This window comes from Gadus macrocephalus, chromosome 3 (genome assembly GCF_031168955.1).
Source record: "Gadus macrocephalus chromosome 3, ASM3116895v1".
NCBI classification, from domain to species: Eukaryota; Metazoa; Chordata; class Actinopteri; order Gadiformes; family Gadidae; genus Gadus; species Gadus macrocephalus.
This window is the reverse complement of record NC_082384.1, coordinates 26,274,390-26,291,696: the sequence shown is the minus strand read 5'-3', so window position 1 is coordinate 26,291,696 and position 17,307 is coordinate 26,274,390. Positions and strand designations below refer to the sequence as shown.

Sequence of the window (17,307 nt, the reverse complement as noted above, 5' to 3'; positions counted from 1 at the left end):
TAGAATAAAAGGATTATATTAAACCTAACCTGTAGTTTATAATGATTATTTTAAACCTAATCTGTAGTTTATGATGATCATATTAAACCTAACCTGTAGTTTAAAATTATTATATTAAACTTAACCTGTAGTTTATAATGAACATATTAAACCTGACCTGTAGTTTAAAATGATTATATTAAACTTAACCTGTAGTTTAAAATGATTAAATTAAACCTAACCTGTAGTTTATAACGATTATATTAAACTTAACCGGTAGTTTAAGATGATTATATTAAACTGAACTTGCTTGACGGATCAGTCTACCCGCCTACCCAGTGGACCGTAGCAAACGTTTTTGATCTGTCCATCATACATGGGTAGACACGCCCCTTTGTGATGTCGCTAAGTCCAGTAAAGGCTATTCAAAGAGGCCTGTAATGGATACTCATACTTGGTGGCAGAATATCACCCCTTTAAGACACTCTTTAAAAACGTGTGCCACCACAGCATTATATATATATTAAACATATATATATAATGCTGTGTCAGAGTTCCGATTTGACCCAAGGGCTGCCCTCCAGAGACAATTTCTAGAGGAGGACCTTCTTGTTAGTGTGTGTGTGTGCTGCAGGTAACTCTATAGCCTCCCCCTTACCCCCCCACACCCCCCCCCCCCCCCCACCCCCGTTACACACTTATTGTATGTTGTATGTCCATGCACTTAAAAATAGTACTTAGCATGGTGTTGCATCTTATCCTAGCTATTGCTGTTGTGTACAGGGAGTGGGTTAACCTAGTGATGGTTAGTGCTTGGCACATGGTTCTATGAACATCCTTACTGTACCGACAGAGATGTATTGAGTGTTCTCTTTCTGCTGACAAATGGATTTATTGTAAGTCACTCTGATTAAAGGGTCTGCTAAATGCCCTTAATCTGAATGTAAATGTAACCATGAATGTATGCAGAAGGCTGTCCACCACAGGAACCTATGTGAAGGCAGGCTAACCCAAACCCTGTTTCAGATTTATGACTCAAATGAACAAAAACAGCCAGTTTGACCGGGCTGTTATTTTGTACCTGGCTCAACTCCCAGGACCTGATTCATAATGGCGCCCTGTAATTAAGCAAATCGGTCGACAATAATGGATTCTCATACATTGACGGCTACAAATGGGAACATGCACGCGGTAACAAAAGGTCAGCGGATGATCTCAGGAGTTACTGTGCTTATGTTTGTGTTTCCTCTCCTCTCCTGCCAACCACACAACAACAGCTTCTTGTTAAGAATCAGTGTAACGAGCTGGTGGGTGCCCACCCTCCCCCCTCCACCCTCCCCCCTCCACCCTCCACCCTCCCTCCAAACACGTATGGGTGCAGCAGGGCGTGTGTGGCAGGTGGAGGAGTGTTGTGTCAGCTAATCCCTCCAGCCCGTCTCTGCGCCTCCTAGTCCTCCTCTGCTGTGGGATTATAAAGAGCAGGGCAGGAGCAGGGGAGTGCACCACAGTCGCTCTCTCCTCCTCTCTTCATCTCCAGGTTCTCCTCTCCAACAGCAGCCATGTGCAGCATCGGTAGCTACGGCGGTGGAAGTGTAAAAGTCAGAAGTTCCAGGAGTGTGTACGGCGCCCCCGGCGGTATGAGGGTCTCCACGAGCTCCATGGGCGGCGGTGGCGGCGGTGGCAGCTTTGGGTTCGGCTCCGGAAGCGCTGGAGGCTACGGCAGTGGCAGCAGCATCCGTTGCGGCAACAGCATCGGCGACGGCCGCGGCTATGGTGGCGGTGCCAGCTTCGGTGGGTATGGTTGCGGCAGCGGCTTCGGTGGCGGCAGCGGCTATGGTGCCGGTTGCGGCTTCGGAGGAGGTGGCGGAGGAGGAGATGACTTTGACGTCTGCGCCAATGAGAAGGCCACCATGCAGAACCTGAACGACCGCCTGGCCACCTACCTGGAAAAGGTGCGCTCCCTGGAGAAGGCCAACGCCGAGCTGGAGCTGAGAATCCGACAGTTCCTGGAGAACAAAACCTCTCCCGGATCCCGAGACTACTCCGCCTTCTTCGTCACCATCGCAGACCTGCGCAACAAGGTATGTCCCCTGAGCTTCAAGAAGACCTCTGGCTGACGCTGCTTACCGTCCGTCTTGCTGAACACCTCAGTTCATGACTCATTCTTCCTCTCCTGCATTCTTTTGCCCTGCTCTTCACCGCTCTAGATCCATGGCGCCACGTGTGTCAACGGAAGCATCTACCTGGCCATCGACAACGCCAAGCTGGCAGCGGACGACTTCAAGTCAAAGTAAGAAGACCAGAGAGCGACAGCCACCGTGACTGCGCAGGCTGACTGTAGAGAGCGGATGTCTCTGAGGGTAGTCCTTACTAACGCTGTGCTCCACAGGTGGGCGAACGAGCTGAACATGCGGCAGTCTGTGGAGGCAGACATCGCCGGACTCAAGAGGGTGCTCGACGAGCTGACCCTGGCCAGGTCCGACCTGGAGATGCAGATCGAAGGGCTGAAGGAGGAGCTGATCTTCCTGAAGAAGAACCATGAGGAGGTGGGTTTGTAACGACAGGCGCCCATCGTGCATGTCTCCTCGTGTCTCATCGTGTCTAACAGCAGTACGCTCTGATCCTAAACACAGGCTTTCAGAAGCTCAGTGGAGATACTTATTTCTTGTCCAGCCTCTAACTTCTTTTCTTCCTGCCGATGCTACCAGGAGATGCTTTCCCAGCGGCAGCAGATGACGGGCCAGGTGAACGTGGAGGTGGACGCGGGGCCGACGCAGGACCTGAACGCCGTCCTGTCAGAAATCCGCGAGCAGTACGAACAGGCATCGGCCAAGAACAAGAAGGAACTGGACGCCTGGTTCCAAGAGAAGGTAGGAACCAAGGACTCCACTGAACAGAACATGTTCTCCGTTCTGTATGCTGCGTCGTGTTTCCATCTTCATAAGTGTTTATCTTGAGCTCCTTGTGTTTGATTCCATCGCAGGCGGCGACGGTCAACAAGGAGGTCGCAGTGAGCACAGAAACCATCAACACGTCCAAAACTGAGCTCTCAGACCTCAACCGCCTGCTGCAGTCCCTGCAGATAGAGCTCCAATCACAGCTCACCATGGTGGGTGCACTGCTGTCTGCGGAAGACCGCACCTTAGGGTGTGGTCAGCGGATAGGGTTACCTGAGTTAATTAGGGTGTGGTCAGGGGACAGGGTTACCTTAGTTAATTAGGGTGTGGACAGGGGACAGGGTTACCGTAGTTACTAAGGGTGTGGTCAGGGGACATTTGTACCCTAGTTAATTAGGGTGTGATCAGGGACAGGGTAACATAGTTAGTATTTTCCACTATTGAACCTAAGAGAGGTGACATTGGTCCATTCCTCTCCCCTCCTAAACACTCTCTCCCCCATCCTCTCCCCTCCCTGCGGACCACAGAAAGGCTCACTCGAGGGCACCCTGCAGGAGACGAAGAACCGGTACTCAGGTCAGCTGCACGGCTTCCAGTGCCAGGTGACCAGCCTGGAGGAGCAGCTGGTCAACCTGCGCGGTGACATCGACCGCCAGGGCCAGGAGTACCAGATGCTGCTGGACGCCAAGACGCGCCTGGAGCTGGAGATCGCAGAGTACCGCAGACTGCTGGACGGGGGTGCCAGGTGGGTCAGGGGACGGGCTGCGTGTGTCTTTACAGCGGTGATGTCACATCACCAGGTGTGAGTGTTGTCAGCCGTTACAGGCCCTTTGATGTCTCCTCGTGACATCACAAGTGGGCATATCCACCTAGATGTATGCTGGATAGATCAGTCTACCCGCCTTCCCAGTGAACCCTAGCAAACGTTTCTGATCCGTCCATCATACAACTAGGTAGACACGCCCCTTTGTGATGTCACTAAGTTACAAGAAAAGGCCGATATTCAAATGGCCTGTAATGGATGGTGACACACATACTTGGTGGCAGAAAATCACCCCTTTAAGGCACACTTGTAAAACGTGTGCCACCACAGCATCCATCAATGCATTCACATAAAAAAGGTCAACAGGGAATTAAACCCAAGGGAGGGAACATTTAAGAGGAGATAGTTCTTTATTAATCCAATAGGGAAATCACAGCACATGGGAGGAGTATCCAAACCATCTCATGGTATTGCTTTATTATCACGATAATCATAATGAAAAGGCTCTGATATTCAGGGAAGGTGACTGGATTTAATGGCTTGCTTAATCTATAATAATATTCTTCTCCCCCACCCCTAGCACTGGCAGCAGCTCCAGCTCCAGCACCAAGACCACCTACCGCGTGGTCACAGAGGAGTACGTCGACGGAAAGAAGGTGTTCTAAGTCGGCTGAACCCACCAGTAAGGACAGCCCTCTCGACCGCAGGCAGAGCACCAGGCGAGGCCAACAGCTCCCCCCTACACACCCAGGAACCAGAGGCCAACACCTCCCCCCTACACACCCAGGAACCAGAGGCCAACACCTCCCCCCTACACACCCAGGAACCAGAGGCCAACACCTCCAAACTACACATCCAGGGACTCCCCTCTCCTACACACCCAGGAATCAAAGACCCAGAGCTGTCGTGTCGTGCCCGCTGTATTTGGATCCAATCAAAATAATAAAGAGTGCTCTACCTTGCTGACTAAAACGTGGCCCTGAGAATCATTCATCACCTATTTTTGCATCAATATAAGCTTCTGTTTTGGTGGACCTTCCCTCTCAACCAATTGATAACATTTACATTCAGGGCGTTTATCAGACGCTTTTATCCAGAGCGACTTACAATAAGTACATTTGTCAGAAGAAATATCACCAACTATATATCACTACAATAAGGATGTTCCGAGAACCAAGTGCCAAACACTAACCATCACTAGGTTAACCCATTCCCCATACACAACAGAGATAGCTAAGATAAGATGCTCCACAATGCTAAGTACTATTCTTAAGTGCCAGGACGTACAACATACAATAAGTGTGTGTATTATGTGCCAGATGTGCCTGATTAGCTGTTGCAACTTTTCCTTTTCGCCTTGAGATAGTCTTACGGAACCATGAATAATTATACGATTTTATGATCATTCCGACTCATAGCAGTTTGTGTAAAATGGAACCGTTATTCCCGGTTGACTTCGGCTAAGACCCACCGAACGTTCAGACGACCACGGTCAAAGACCTCCGGCTTATGGATGCCGTGTCGTAATGTGACCCGTTTACGACCAACTCCAATTCGGCCGAATGTTCAATGAATCAAACTAGATTATATGTTCTTGACTAAACGTTCGGTGGGTCTTAGCCTAGTCAACCGGGAATAACAGTTCCATTTTACACAAGCTGCTATGAGTCGGGATGATCATGAAATGTTATAATTATTCAGGGTTCCGTTAGACTATCTCAGAGCGATACGTAAAAGTAGCAACAGCTAATCAGGCACATCTGGCACTTAATGTACGCACTCATTGAATGTTATTTGTCCTGGCACTTAAGAATACTACTCAGCATTGAGTAGCGTCCTATCTTAGCTATCTCTGTTCTGAACAGGGAATGGGTTAACCTAGTGATGGTTAGCGCTTGGCACTTGGTTCTATGGACATCCTTACTCTACAGACAGCGATAAACTGTTCTAAAAATTGTACTTATTGTAAGTCGCTCTGGATAAAAGCGTTTGATAAACGCCCTGAATGTAAATGTTATCAATTGGTTGAGAGGGAAGGTCCACCAAAACAGAAGCTTCTATTGCAGCAGCAGGTGAAAGAGATACATTTAGCCGTCTAGCCCCATAGACCCCGATTCAATCTGCAGTCAGGCTATCAACCCCAGTGGAATTCGAATGGAACTGCAACCAAGTTCGATACAATGGGGCTTAATAGGATCTCCGTAGGCTCTGATAAAACCAAATTATTATAATTATAAGAATATCATGAATGATTATACTATAATTATTATTACTTAATTATGTGAGCGTTTCTTAGTAGGGACCTGAAAGAAGAATTAGGTTGATTCTGGAAGTGAGTTACTTCAAGAGCTCTTTCCAAATGTTGATGATGTGTTTGGCCAATTGTGTGTCGAAAAGGTCTTCTTAAAACATGACATCCACTTAGGTCCACTTTGACCTTTCTAAATGTTTGGTGGTGCATTTATTTTACTGTAAATCTGAAATTAATATATTATCTACGTAACCATAAAAGTTACATGGATCCAACATACGGTCAAATGAATGTTGTGAACATGGGTCTCACCCTGGGGGGATTTCACCCACACCGCCATCCGGAGACCCGTTTTAAAATGTTTGTTGGCCAATGTAGTTATAATGTGTACAAAATGTTTACAATATCTAGTAATTCTTATTCAACAAAATGCCGACTTGGAGTTGGTCAAACGAGTCTCCTCCTGACCCTGGGACCAGTTTCTAAAATGTTAGTTTGGCCTTGATTTTATAATGTCGGTATATCATATGTACTTTACATATAATCTAGTTTGATTCATTTAACATTCGGCCGAATTGGAGTTGGTCGTAAACGGGTCACATTACGACACGGCATCCATAAGCCCGAGGTCTTTGACCGTGGTCGTCTGAACGATCGGTGGGTCTTAGCCGAAGTCAACCGGGAATAACGGTTCCATTTTACACAAACTGCTATGAGTCAGAATGATCATAAAATCGTATAATTATTCATGGTTCCGTAAGACTCAAGGCGAAAAGGAAAAGTTGCAACAGCTAATCAGGCACATCTGGCACATAATACACACACTTATTGTATGTTGTACGTCCTGGCACTTAAGAATAGTACTTAGCATTGTGGAGCATCTTATCTTAGCTATCTCTGTTGTGTATGGGGAATGGGTTAACCTAGTGATGGTTAGTGTTTGGCACTTGGTTCTCGGAACATCCTTATTGTAGTGATATATAGTTGGTGATATTTCTTCTGACAAATGTACTTATTGTAAGTCGCTCTGGATAAAAGCGTCTGATAAACGCCCTGAATGTAAATGTTATCAATTGGTTGAGAGGGAAGGTCCACCAAAACAGAAGCTTATATTGATGCAAAAATAGGTGATGAATGATTCTCAGGGCCACGTTTTAGTCAGCAAGGTAGAGCACTCTTTATTATTTTGATTGGATCCAAATACAGCGGGCACGACACGACAGCTCTGGGTCTTTGATTCCTGGGTGTGTAGGAGAGGGGAGTCCCTGGATGTGTAGTTTGGAGGTGTTGGCCTCTGGTTCCTGGATGTGTAGTTTGGAGGTGTTGGCCTCTGGTTCCTGGGTGTGTAGGGGGGAGGTGTTGGCCTCTGGTTCCTGGGTGTGTAGGGGGGAGCTGTTGGCCTCGCCTGGTGCTCTGCCTGCGGTCGAGAGGGCTGTCCTTACTGGTGGGTTCAGCCGACTTAGAGCACCTTCTTTCCGTCGACGTACTCCTCTGTGACCACGCGGTAGGTGGTCTTGGTAGTGGTGGTGCTGGAGCTGGAGCTGCTGCCAGTGCTAGGGGTGGGGAGAAGAATATTATTATAGATTAAGCAAGCCATTAAATCCAGTCACCTTCCCTGAATATCAGAGCCTTTTGATTATGATTATCGTGGTTTATTTTGCTGAGTACAAATTGTAAATAAAGCAATACCATGAGATGGTATGGATTCTCCTCCCATGTGCTGTGATTTCCCTATTGGATTAATAAAGAACTATCTCCTCTTATATGTCCTCTCCCGTGGGTTTACTTCCCTGTTGACCTTTTTTATGTGAATGCATTGATGGATGCTGTGGTGGCACACGTTTCTAAAGCGTGCCTTAAAGGGGTGATATTCTGCCACCAGGTATGAGTGTGATTACCCATTATAGGCTATTTGAATATCGGCATTTTCTTGTACCTTAGTGACATCACAAAGGGGTGTGTCTACCTAGTTGTATGATGGACAGATCAGAAACGTTTGCTACGATCCACTGGGTATGCAGGTAGACTGATCTATCCAGCATACATCTAGGTGGACACGCCCACTTGTGATGTCATGAGGACACAGGGAAATGCAGATCATCAAAGGGCCTGTAACGGCTGACAACACTCACACCTGGTGATGTGACATCACCTCGGGTAAAGACACGTGGCCCGTCCCCTGACCCACCTGGCCTCCCCGTCCAGCAGTCTGCGGTACTCTGCGATCTCCAGCTCCAGGCGCGTCTTGGCGTCCAGCAGCATCTGGTACTCCTGGCCCTGGCGGTCGATGTCACCGCGCAGGTTGACCAGCTGCTCCTCCAGGCTGGTCACCTGGCACTGGAAGCCGTGCAGCTGACCTGAGTACCGGTTCTCCGTCTCCTGCAGCGTGCCCTCGAGTGACCCTTTCTGTGGTCCGCAGGGAGGGGAGAGGATGGGGGAGAGAGTGTTTAGGAGGGGAGAGGAATGGACCAATGTCACCTCTCTTAGGTTCAATAGTGGAAAATACTAACTATGTTACCCTGTCCCTGATCACACCCTAATTAACTAGGGTACAAATGTCCCCTGACCACACCCTTAATAACTATGGTAACCCTGTCCCCTGACCACACCCTAATTAACTAAGGTAACCCTGTCCCCTGACCACACCCTAATTAACTCAGGTAACCCTATCCGCTGACCACACCCTAAGGTGCGGTCTTCCGCAGGCAGCAGTGCACCCACCATGCTGAGCTGTGATTGGAGCTCTATCTGCAGGGACTGCAGCAGCCGGTTGAGGTCTGAGAGCTCAGTTTTGGACGTGTTGATGGTTTCTGTGCTCACTGCGACCTCCTGTTTGACCGTCGCCGCCTGCGATGGAATCAAACACAAGGAGCTGAAGATAAACACTTATGAAGATGGAAACACGACGCAGCATACAGAACGGAGAACATGTTCTGTCCAGTGGAGTCCTCGGCCCCTACCTTCTCTTGGAACCAGGCGTCCAGTTCCTTCTTGTTCTTGGCCGATGCCTGTTCGTACTGCTCGCGGATTTCCGACAGGACGGCGTTCAGGTCCTGCGTCGGCCCCGCGTCCACCTCCACGTTCACCTGGCCCGTCATCTGCTGCCGCTGGCCGAGCATCTCCTGGTAGCGCCGACGGGAAGAAGACTGAAGTTAGAGGCTGGACAAGAAATAAGCATCTCCACTGAGCTTCTGAAAGGCTGTGTTTAGGATCAGAGCGTACGGCGGTTAGACACGAGGAGACACGGGGAGACATGCATGACGGGAGCCTGGCGTTACAAACCCACCTCCTCATGGTTCTTCTTCAGGAAGATCAGCTCCTCCTTCAGCCCTTCAATCTGCATCTCCAGGTCAGACCTGGCCAAAGTCAGCTCGTCCAGCAGCCTCTTGAGTCCGGCGATGTCCGCCTCCACCGACTGCCGCATGCTCAGCTCGTTCTCCCACCTGTGGAGCACAGCGTTAGCGAGGACTACTCTCGGAGACATCCGCTCTCTACAGTCAGCCTGCGCAGTCACGGTTGCTGTCGCTCTCTGGTCTTCTTACTTTGTCTTGAAGTCGTCCGCCGCCAGCTTGGCGTTGTCGATGGCCAGGTAGATGCCTCCGTTGATACACGTGGCGCCCTGGATCTAGAGCGGTGAAGAGCAGGGCAAAAGAACGCAGGAAAGGAAGGATGAGTCATTAAGCGAGGTGTTCAGGAGGACGGACGGTAAGCAGCGTGAGGCGGAGGTCTTCCTGAAGCTCAGGGGACGTACCTTGTTGTGCAGGTCGGCGATGGTGACGAAGAAGGCGGAGTAGTCTCGGGATCCGGGAGAGGTTTTGTTCTCCAGGAACTGTCGGATCCTCAGCTCCAGTTCGGCGTTGGCCTGCTCCAGGGAGCGCACCTTTTCCAGGTAGGTGGCCAGGCGGTCGTTCAGGTTCTGCATGGTGGCCTTCTCGTTGGCGCTAACGTCGAAGCCATCTCCTCCTCCGCCTCCTCCTCCTCCTCCTCCTCCAAAGCCGCAGCCGCCGCCACCGAAGCCGCCGCCACCGAAGCCGCCGCCACCACCGAAGCCGCTACCGCTGCCGTAGCCTCCAGCGCCTCCGGAGCCGAACCCATAGCTGCCACCGCCGCCACCGCCGCCCATGGAGCTCGTGGAGACCCTCATACCGCCGGGGGCGCCGTACACACTCCTGGAACTTCTGACATTTACACTTCCACCGCCGTAGCTACCGATGCTGCACATGGCTGCTGTTGGAGAGGAGAACCTGGAGAAGAAGAGACGAGGAGAGAGCGACTGTGGTGCACTCCCCTGCTCCTGCCCTGCTCTTTATAATCCCACAGCGGAGGAGGACTAGGAGGCGCAGAGACGGGCTGGAGGGAGGAGCTGCCACAACACTCCTCCACCTGCCACACACGCCCTGCTGCACCCATACGTGTTTGGAGGGAGGGTGGAGGGTGGAGGGTGGGCACCCACCAGCTCGTTACACTGATTGTTAACAAGAAGCTGTTGTTGTGTGGATGGCAGGAGAGGAGAGGAAACACAAACATAAGCGAGTCATAAATCTGAAACAGGGTTTGGGTTAGCCTGCCTTCACCTAGTTCCTCTGGTGGACAGTTACAGTTACATTAACATTCAGGGCGGTGAGCAGACCCTTTAATCAGAGCGACTTACAATAAGTCCATTTGTCAGCAGGAAGAGAAACAACTATATATTGTGTCGGTACAGTAAGGATGTTCATAGAACCAAGTGCCAAGCACTAACTATCACTTGGTTAACCCATTCCCTGTACACAACAGAGGTAACTAGGATAAGATGGTACACATTGCTAAGCACTGTTTTTAAGTGCAAGGACGTACAACATACTATAAGTGTATAAGAGGGGTGGGGGGGGGGTAGGGGAGAGGCAATGCAGAGTCGAGGTGAACTCTGAACAGGTGAGTCTGGAGTCTTCTGCAGAAGCTGCTGAGCGACTCTGCGTTCCTGACGTGGGCCGAGGAGATGGAGTTCATAGCGGTGTTGTAGGCCCACATTCATTTGGTTGGTTGGTTTATTTATTTAGCTGCACAACGCCTCAAAAGATCCCTGTTAATATTATTATTACTACTAGTATGCATCGTCCAAACACATCGCAGACATTGTCCTAATAACTCAGATGGCGGAGTTATTAGGGTGGAGTAGATGAATCGTAACTCAGAAGCTGGCATCGGGTTCGGAATGTTTTCTGCAGATGATTCCCCAGATGTTTGTTTCTCTTGGCAGACTTCCCTGGCATTCTCTTCATGTCCAGACCTGAACAACAGCGTCTCAGTAAAGCTTGTTCCATTACATGGGTTTAAGACTCTCCTCATGTCGCGACCCCTCTCAGAACACCACCATGGTTTGGACTCTGTTCTGGAAACCAAGAGAATTACGCTGACCTTCACATGATGTTGGGCCTCTTCATAACAAGAACGTTAGTGTTTGCTTTATTGGGAAACACTCTCATACTGTGTCCTGCTTTAAAGGAGCTCTTACTTACACACAAGGGCACATACACACACACACACACACACACACACACAGATACACACACACACACACACACACACACATTGTGCTGACCTACCTATTCAGTCGTCTTCAGAGAATGCAGCTCCTTCGCGTCCATGCGTTAAAGAACCATAAATTATGTCCAAGATGCATTTTACTTTAAAACGCGATATTGTCATGTACGTCTGAGGGGGACTGTTGGTGAAGATGTTCAGTCACTGTGGAGATTGCATGTTTGTCCCCGTCACTCCCTTACCTTAGTGTTCTGTTCACAATGCACTCCCTTACCTTAGTGTTCTGTATACTATGCACTCCCTTACCTTAATGTTCTGTTCACTATGCACTCCCTTACCTTAGTGTTCTGTTCACAATGCACTCCCTTACCTTAGTGTTCTGTATACTATGCACTCCCTTACCTTAATGTTCTGTTCACTATGCACTCCCTTACCTTAGTGTTCTGTTCACAATGCACTCCCTTACCTTAGTGTTCTGTATACTATGCACTCCCTTACCTTAATGTTCTGTTCACTATGCACTCCCTTACCTTAGTGTTCTGTTCACTATGCACTCCCTTACCTTAGTGTTCTGTATACTATGCAATCCCTTACGTGCAGTTTATTAATTGCAGAGAATGAAACATTGTTTCTTTTAATAATTTATAATGATGAAATGATGAATCATGTCAGCATGGGTGTGTGCGTGGGTGGCTGTGGGAATTTGTGTGTGTGTGTGTGTTTGTGTATGTGTGTGTGTCTGCATGTTTGAGCGTGTGTGCGTGCGTGTCTGTGTGTGCGTATGTCTGTGTGTGTGCGTGTGCCCGTGTGTGCGTGTGCCCGTGTGTGCGTGCCTGTGTGTGTGTCGAATGCAGCTGTGAGAGGTGTGAGGGGCTGAATGCCCTCTGAGGTCCTGAGAGGGTGTGGCTCCAAGCCGATGAATACCTCTCCAGGTGAAAGGGAGCAGGGGAGTCCCCATTCCTTCAGTGCTCTGGGCGTTCTCTTTGTCTCTGTTGGCACACTGGTATTGAACAGTACATGACTGTTCCTCCTGAAGCCTCATCGTCTCCCCGCTGATGATATCATAGCCATGGCGACCATCGTGGGATTGGAGCCATCCGATGTGGAGATATGATCTCATCGACCGACAGATGCAACGCCCTCTTTCTGGGTGTTCTGCCAGCAAGAGGCCGTTAAGTTGTCAATCTTACACGAAGCGTCAAAACACACAAGTTGTCTCCATCGCACCGATGGACAAAACACTCCTTATAATTTAGCTTCCATTTCGTCAACATGCTTATGGGGCTAACGACGTGGGTTTGGTTCTGACAGGAGAACATTCCTGCGGCGGGTAAGGGTTGTTAAACCCACACGACGTCGGATGAGGAGATTAAGTAGTGAAACTCACTTTCCCTCTCTCTGGTATCTCCCATCGGAGCCGTCCAGGGTCTTCAGTGACTCACGGTTCGAGTTGGTCGACTCCGCCCTGCTCTTTGTCGCTGCTGTGCAGGTGGAGACAGGTGGTGCCTGATTCAAAGGATCGCCGGAGGACTGGGGCGGCCGCGCCCAGCGGAACACAGCGCTTTGATCCGCTTCCCGTAACTGTTATTAAACGTACGGGACGTCGGGTGCTCCGAGGTCACCCGGGTACAATGCATGAAGATAAACACACAAACTACCTGCGCAAATGCATCCAGAGTCAGCGTCCTCGTAAAGGGGTTGAGCTACTGAGACTTTGAAGCAACAAGTTCAGTTTGTCGTGCTCGTTAAGGGGAGTAGCGGTGCTTGGTAATAAACGTTATTATCGGTAATAAGGTTTGTTTTCATGTGTCATGGAATGATACTATTCCCTGTGCAAACATCACATTAACTAACATATACATTTAAAAAAAAATATCCAAAGCGACTCACAACAATTCATTCACACACCGACGCATAGTCTACCATGCAGGGCGACAGCCAGCTGGTCAGCAGCAGTCAGGGTGAGGCGTCTCGCTCAGGGACACCTCCACACTCAGCTAGGAGGAGCCGGGGATCGAACTAACAACCTTCCAGTTGCCAGCCAACCTACTCTATCTCCTGAGACACAGAACGCCCTTTTATTAACTTTTTTTATACATGTTCCAGGGCCTAATGAATCCAAAGAGCCTGTGAAGAACCAAACTGTCCCAGCTGCTGAATATGGCCCTCGTGGAAGACTTAGGGTGCACTCACACTAGGCCATCTGGCCGTGGCCGTTGGCCGTTTTCACACCCAACCGTGCTCAAATGGCCCCATCATTCTCTGGCCTGCACTCACACTAGGCCATCTGGCCGTGGCCGTTGGCCGTCGCAACTGTGGCCTGGCCACGGTAGGCTCTTGTACATACGTCATCACGTCGTAAGTAACATGTCATCACCAAGCGTCCGCTGCATGGACCATAATAAAGTCTGCCGCCAGTCAGAGTTTTAACTACAATGGACAACAACACAGAGAACACAGTTTGCACTTTGCTGAGTCTGTTGCTTATGTGGATATATGTTTACCGTTTAATGGGAAAGAAGGCTCGTCGCCTTTATTATGTCCGTGGTCGTCGCATGGACTATACGTCATCCAGCTCGTGCCGGCTCATTAGCATCTGTACCGTAGCGGCCCCGTACCGTAGCAGCACACCTCTCCCAAGTGGCCAAGTTGGCCTTGCCTGGCCAGACCAGCCACACTCACACGGGCAGATTTGAGCGCGGTGAGGTGTGACAACGGCCACGGCCATGGCTAAAAACAAACCCTAACCCTAACACCAACCAACAAAATCAAACCCTACAACCTAATCCTGTAACAAAAACCTTATTCTAAAACCAAACGCTAAAACCGAACATTAACCCTTAACAAATCCAAATCCAATATCAAATCTTAAAACCAAACACTAGCCCTAAAATCTAATCATACAGCTAAAATCAAACCCTCAGCACCAAACCCAAAACCAAAACAGCCCCCTAAAACCAAGCCCTGAAAGCAAACCAAGTTGAGTGCACCACCCATCTCTGCTCCTGATGCCTACCCCCCCCACCTCCACCCACCTACCCCCCTACAGCCTGCAGGCCTTGAAGCGTGAACACATGAACACAGGGGCACCGTGCGAGTCCTCACAATGAGGTCTGAAACCTCACACCTGGTGAGTGAATGTGGCGTTAAGCTTGGGTTGTGGGTTGAATAGGCTACGACTTGATCGGGACAAAAACTGAAAAATCACAAAGAAAATAGGCACACATATCTTCATATTTAAACCTCAGAGTTCAGTAGCTTTTATTAGTATTTTGATCTTCTTTCCTTGTGTTCTAGAAAGAAAGCAATTAATTCTGACATTTGGCAACTCTGTCCTGGTGTATCCTGTGTGGACTATTTTAGAAGCAGATGGTTTATGTTCCGTACAAAAACATGATGAAGACCGATTATCCATTTATTTTTTGATGGGGATAAAGCTTCCCTAACCCACCACACTCTGAGCTTCTGATGACGGATTTGTGAATCATAGGCAAGTCTCAGCACATCGACTGGGAAAGGGGTTTGAATTAGGACAACACCAGCCTTCCAATACACATCCATATATATATATATTTATATATATGTACACAGTATATAAACTTTGCACAAAAAGTAAGGAAATGTGCGTTTGGTAGATTATTTCTCTGTGGTAACAATGGTTTTTGGCAATAAATCTTATACCGCTGGAAAGCCTGTTTAGTTCCTTTCAAATTGTGCCCCATTTGAAAGGAACATGCATTTTTGGGATGAGCAGCAGCGCTCATCCCAAAAATCAGAGTATGTGGGTTGTGCCCATGAAAAATTTGCCTGATATTTTCTGCCATTGTCCAACAAGTTATTTTGCTGTTGCTATTGACACTTGCTTTGAGCTTCTGGTACCACCTGTGAGCATGGGCCCTACTACTGTAAGTACAGCTACAGTCAGTAAGTGTCTGCTCCAAGAATGGGAATGTCGCGTTAGACTGATCTAGATAGGGCCCTTGTGATAGGGTAACTTCAAGCTGGTGTTCCGCAAAACCAAGTTGCAGCCTTATTTGGAGTGAGCCCTAGTACCCTCTCCAAACTGAAGGCCAAGTTCCATATAACGGGGGATGTCAAAGACAGGCCGCGAAGTGGGCGTCCCAAGAAGATGACACCCCAAGAAGACCATTTCATCACCCTGTCAGCACTGAGGTGTCGTAGGCTGTCTTCTACAGATTTGCAGTCAAGGTTTGCAGGACGATATGGCCGTCGGCTTTCTGCCCAGACAATCCGGAACAGACTACACGCAGCCAATCTCCGGTCTCATAGGGCTGCCAGGAGTCCTGCCATGACTGCCCTTCACCGTCAGGCCCGTTTGCGCTGGTGTCGGCAACACGTGCACTGGAACCTGAACATGTGGAGGAACGTTATGTTCAGGGATGAGTCCGGATTCTGCCCACGGCAGTTGGATCGTAGGGTCAAAGTGTGGAGAAGACATGCTATGCTGCTATGCTGATTGCTGCTCCGATAGAATAACATCTTGGTGGAGGCAGTGTGATGGTGTGGGGCGGCTTCTCCCTCACTGGGAAACAAGGCTCGTCATCATTGGAGGCAATCTCAATGCAGAGAGACAGAGAGATGAGATCCTGCAACCAGTGGCAATCCCATATCTCCACAGTCTGGGACAGAACTCTATCCTCCAAGATGACAACGCTCGCCCCCACAGGGCGGGTTCATCAGAGACTACCTCCAGAATGTGGGAGTGGAGAGGATGGAATGGCCTGCTAGCAGTCCTGACCTCAACCCCATTGAACACTTGTGGGATCAGCTTGGGCGTGCTGTCCGTGCCAGAGTGACCAACACAATCACGTTGGCTGACTTGCGACAAATGCTGGTTGAAGAATGGGATGCCATCCCACAGCAGTGTGTGACCAGGCTGGTGACCAGCATGAGGAGGAGGTGCCAGGCTGTTGTGGATGTGTATTTATTGCCAAAAAGCATTGTTACCACAGAGAAATAATCAACCAAACAAAAACTTCCTTAGTTTTTTTTATATATATAATGTACTGTATTTATAATTCATATATTGGAATATATGGAGGAGGCATGTCGACAAATAACAAATAATAATAAATAATAAATACAAAATGAAGGTTTACGGAGGTTGTGATTGTTGTCCAATGGGTGGTTTGGGCTTTGGTAGGAGACTCACCAAAAAGGCTTAGTTATTTGTGAGAGCTGACCCACTCCTCCAAACGCGTTGTTACATGGGTTCATCTTCTCTGTAGGGTCTCATCACTTCCGTTTGTGCGGGGTTCCACCTGTGACGCACCAGTCTTTGCCCCATGAGCCGTGTGAGATTTCACCAGGTCGGTAGTGCACCAGGGCGACACCTGGTGGCTGTTAGTGGGAGGACAGATGCACCACGGATCGTTTTTCATCAGAATCTCAGAGTTCTGTGTTTAATCTCTGATTTCTTACTTTAAAGTAAGAATTCTGAGATTAAAGTCAAAACTCCAAAAAGATAATAACATGTGGCCCTAGTCCTCTTCCGTAGAATCAGGAATCACACACTAATAATAAACATTAAAATTGCAATTACAAATGCACCAAATGCAATAAAAGCTTGCAATTTGATAAACTTGAAATGTACGACCCTCACAACCTTTTACCTGACCTCTCACTGACGTAAAGTTTGCATGACAACTAAAAACAGAAATTGGATGTCATTGTGCAATCTTATACAATAACGCTATAATCTCCAGGTGTATAACCAGATAAATTAAGAGTTAGGGTTAACCTAGTGATTGTCAGTGCTTGGCACTTGGGTCTATGAACATCATTACTGTACCAACAGCCATATATTGTTTTTTCTCATTCTTCTGACAAATGGACTTATTGTAGGACGCTTTGGATAAAATGCTGGTGCCCTA

General features: G+C 48.7%; 2 protein-coding genes across 14 annotated transcripts; one reads left to right on the top strand and one right to left on the bottom strand.

The window, feature by feature from the left end:
* Positions 1–1,403: 1,403 nt before the first annotated feature.
* LOC132454737 (keratin, type I cytoskeletal 13-like) lies at positions 1,404–4,611 on the top strand. 6 transcript variants are annotated; one of them, XM_060048279.1, is made up of 8 exons: positions 1,405–2,060; positions 2,187–2,269; positions 2,369–2,525; positions 2,688–2,849; positions 2,963–3,088; positions 3,404–3,676; positions 4,220–4,275; positions 4,310–4,499. In XM_060048279.1, exons 1-8 carry the CDS (start codon positions 1,539–1,541, stop codon positions 4,311–4,313), a joined length of 1,383 nt encoding a protein of 460 aa, XP_059904262.1. In that variant the 5' UTR covers positions 1,405–1,538; the 3' UTR covers positions 4,314–4,499. The 6 variants fall into 6 exon arrangements, with proteins under 6 accessions (XP_059904261.1, XP_059904262.1, XP_059904264.1 ...); XM_060048277.1 differs by having other exon boundaries at positions 1,419–2,060; positions 3,404–3,621; positions 4,229–4,275; positions 4,310–4,611; XM_060048276.1 differs by having other exon boundaries at positions 1,425–2,060; positions 3,404–3,621; positions 4,310–4,611.
* A 2,431-nt stretch (positions 4,612–7,042) lies between these two features.
* Positions 7,043–10,296, bottom strand: LOC132454739 (keratin, type I cytoskeletal 13-like). Of its 8 annotated transcripts, XM_060048285.1 has the most exons (9): positions 9,642–10,296; positions 9,433–9,515; positions 9,177–9,333; positions 8,851–9,012; positions 8,612–8,737; positions 8,259–8,296; positions 8,043–8,225; positions 7,381–7,443; positions 7,043–7,346 (listed from the first exon to the last, which is right to left on the bottom strand). In XM_060048285.1, exons 1-9 carry the CDS (start codon positions 10,110–10,112, stop codon positions 7,049–7,051), a joined length of 1,581 nt encoding a protein of 526 aa, XP_059904268.1. In that variant the 5' UTR covers positions 10,113–10,296; the 3' UTR covers positions 7,043–7,048. The 8 variants fall into 8 exon arrangements, 7 of the variants coding, with proteins under 7 accessions (XP_059904268.1, XP_059904266.1, XP_059904270.1 ...); XM_060048283.1 differs by having other exon boundaries at positions 7,043–7,348; positions 7,392–7,443; positions 8,043–8,296; XM_060048287.1 differs by having other exon boundaries at positions 7,043–7,348; positions 7,392–7,443; positions 8,079–8,296.
* Between the last annotated feature and the right edge of the window lie 7,011 nt (positions 10,297–17,307).

Excerpts from the sequence above, each read along its gene's own strand:
- LOC132454737 (XM_060048276.1), top strand. The coding sequence starts at position 1,539 with ATGTGCAGCATCGGTAGCTACGGCGGTGGAAGTGTAAAAGTCAGAAGT. Across the intron at positions 2,270-2,368 it reads GCGGACGACTTCAAGTCAAA|GTGGGCGAACGAGCTGAACA; the intron begins GTAAGAAGACCA and ends TGTGCTCCACAG. Across the intron at positions 3,089-3,403 it reads TCCAATCACAGCTCACCATG|AAAGGCTCACTCGAGGGCAC; the intron begins GTGGGTGCACTG and ends TGCGGACCACAG.
- LOC132454739 (XM_060048282.1), bottom strand. The coding sequence starts at position 10,112 with ATGTGCAGCATCGGTAGCTACGGCGGTGGAAGTGTAAATGTCAGAAGT. Across the intron at positions 8,738-8,850 it reads ACGCCTGGTTCCAAGAGAAG|GCGGCGACGGTCAAACAGGA; the intron begins GTAGGGGCCGAG and ends ATTCCATCGCAG. Across the intron at positions 7,444-8,042 it reads GCCACGTGTCTTTACCCGAG|CACTGGCAGCAGCTCCAGCT; the intron begins GTGATGTCACAT and ends CCCCACCCCTAG.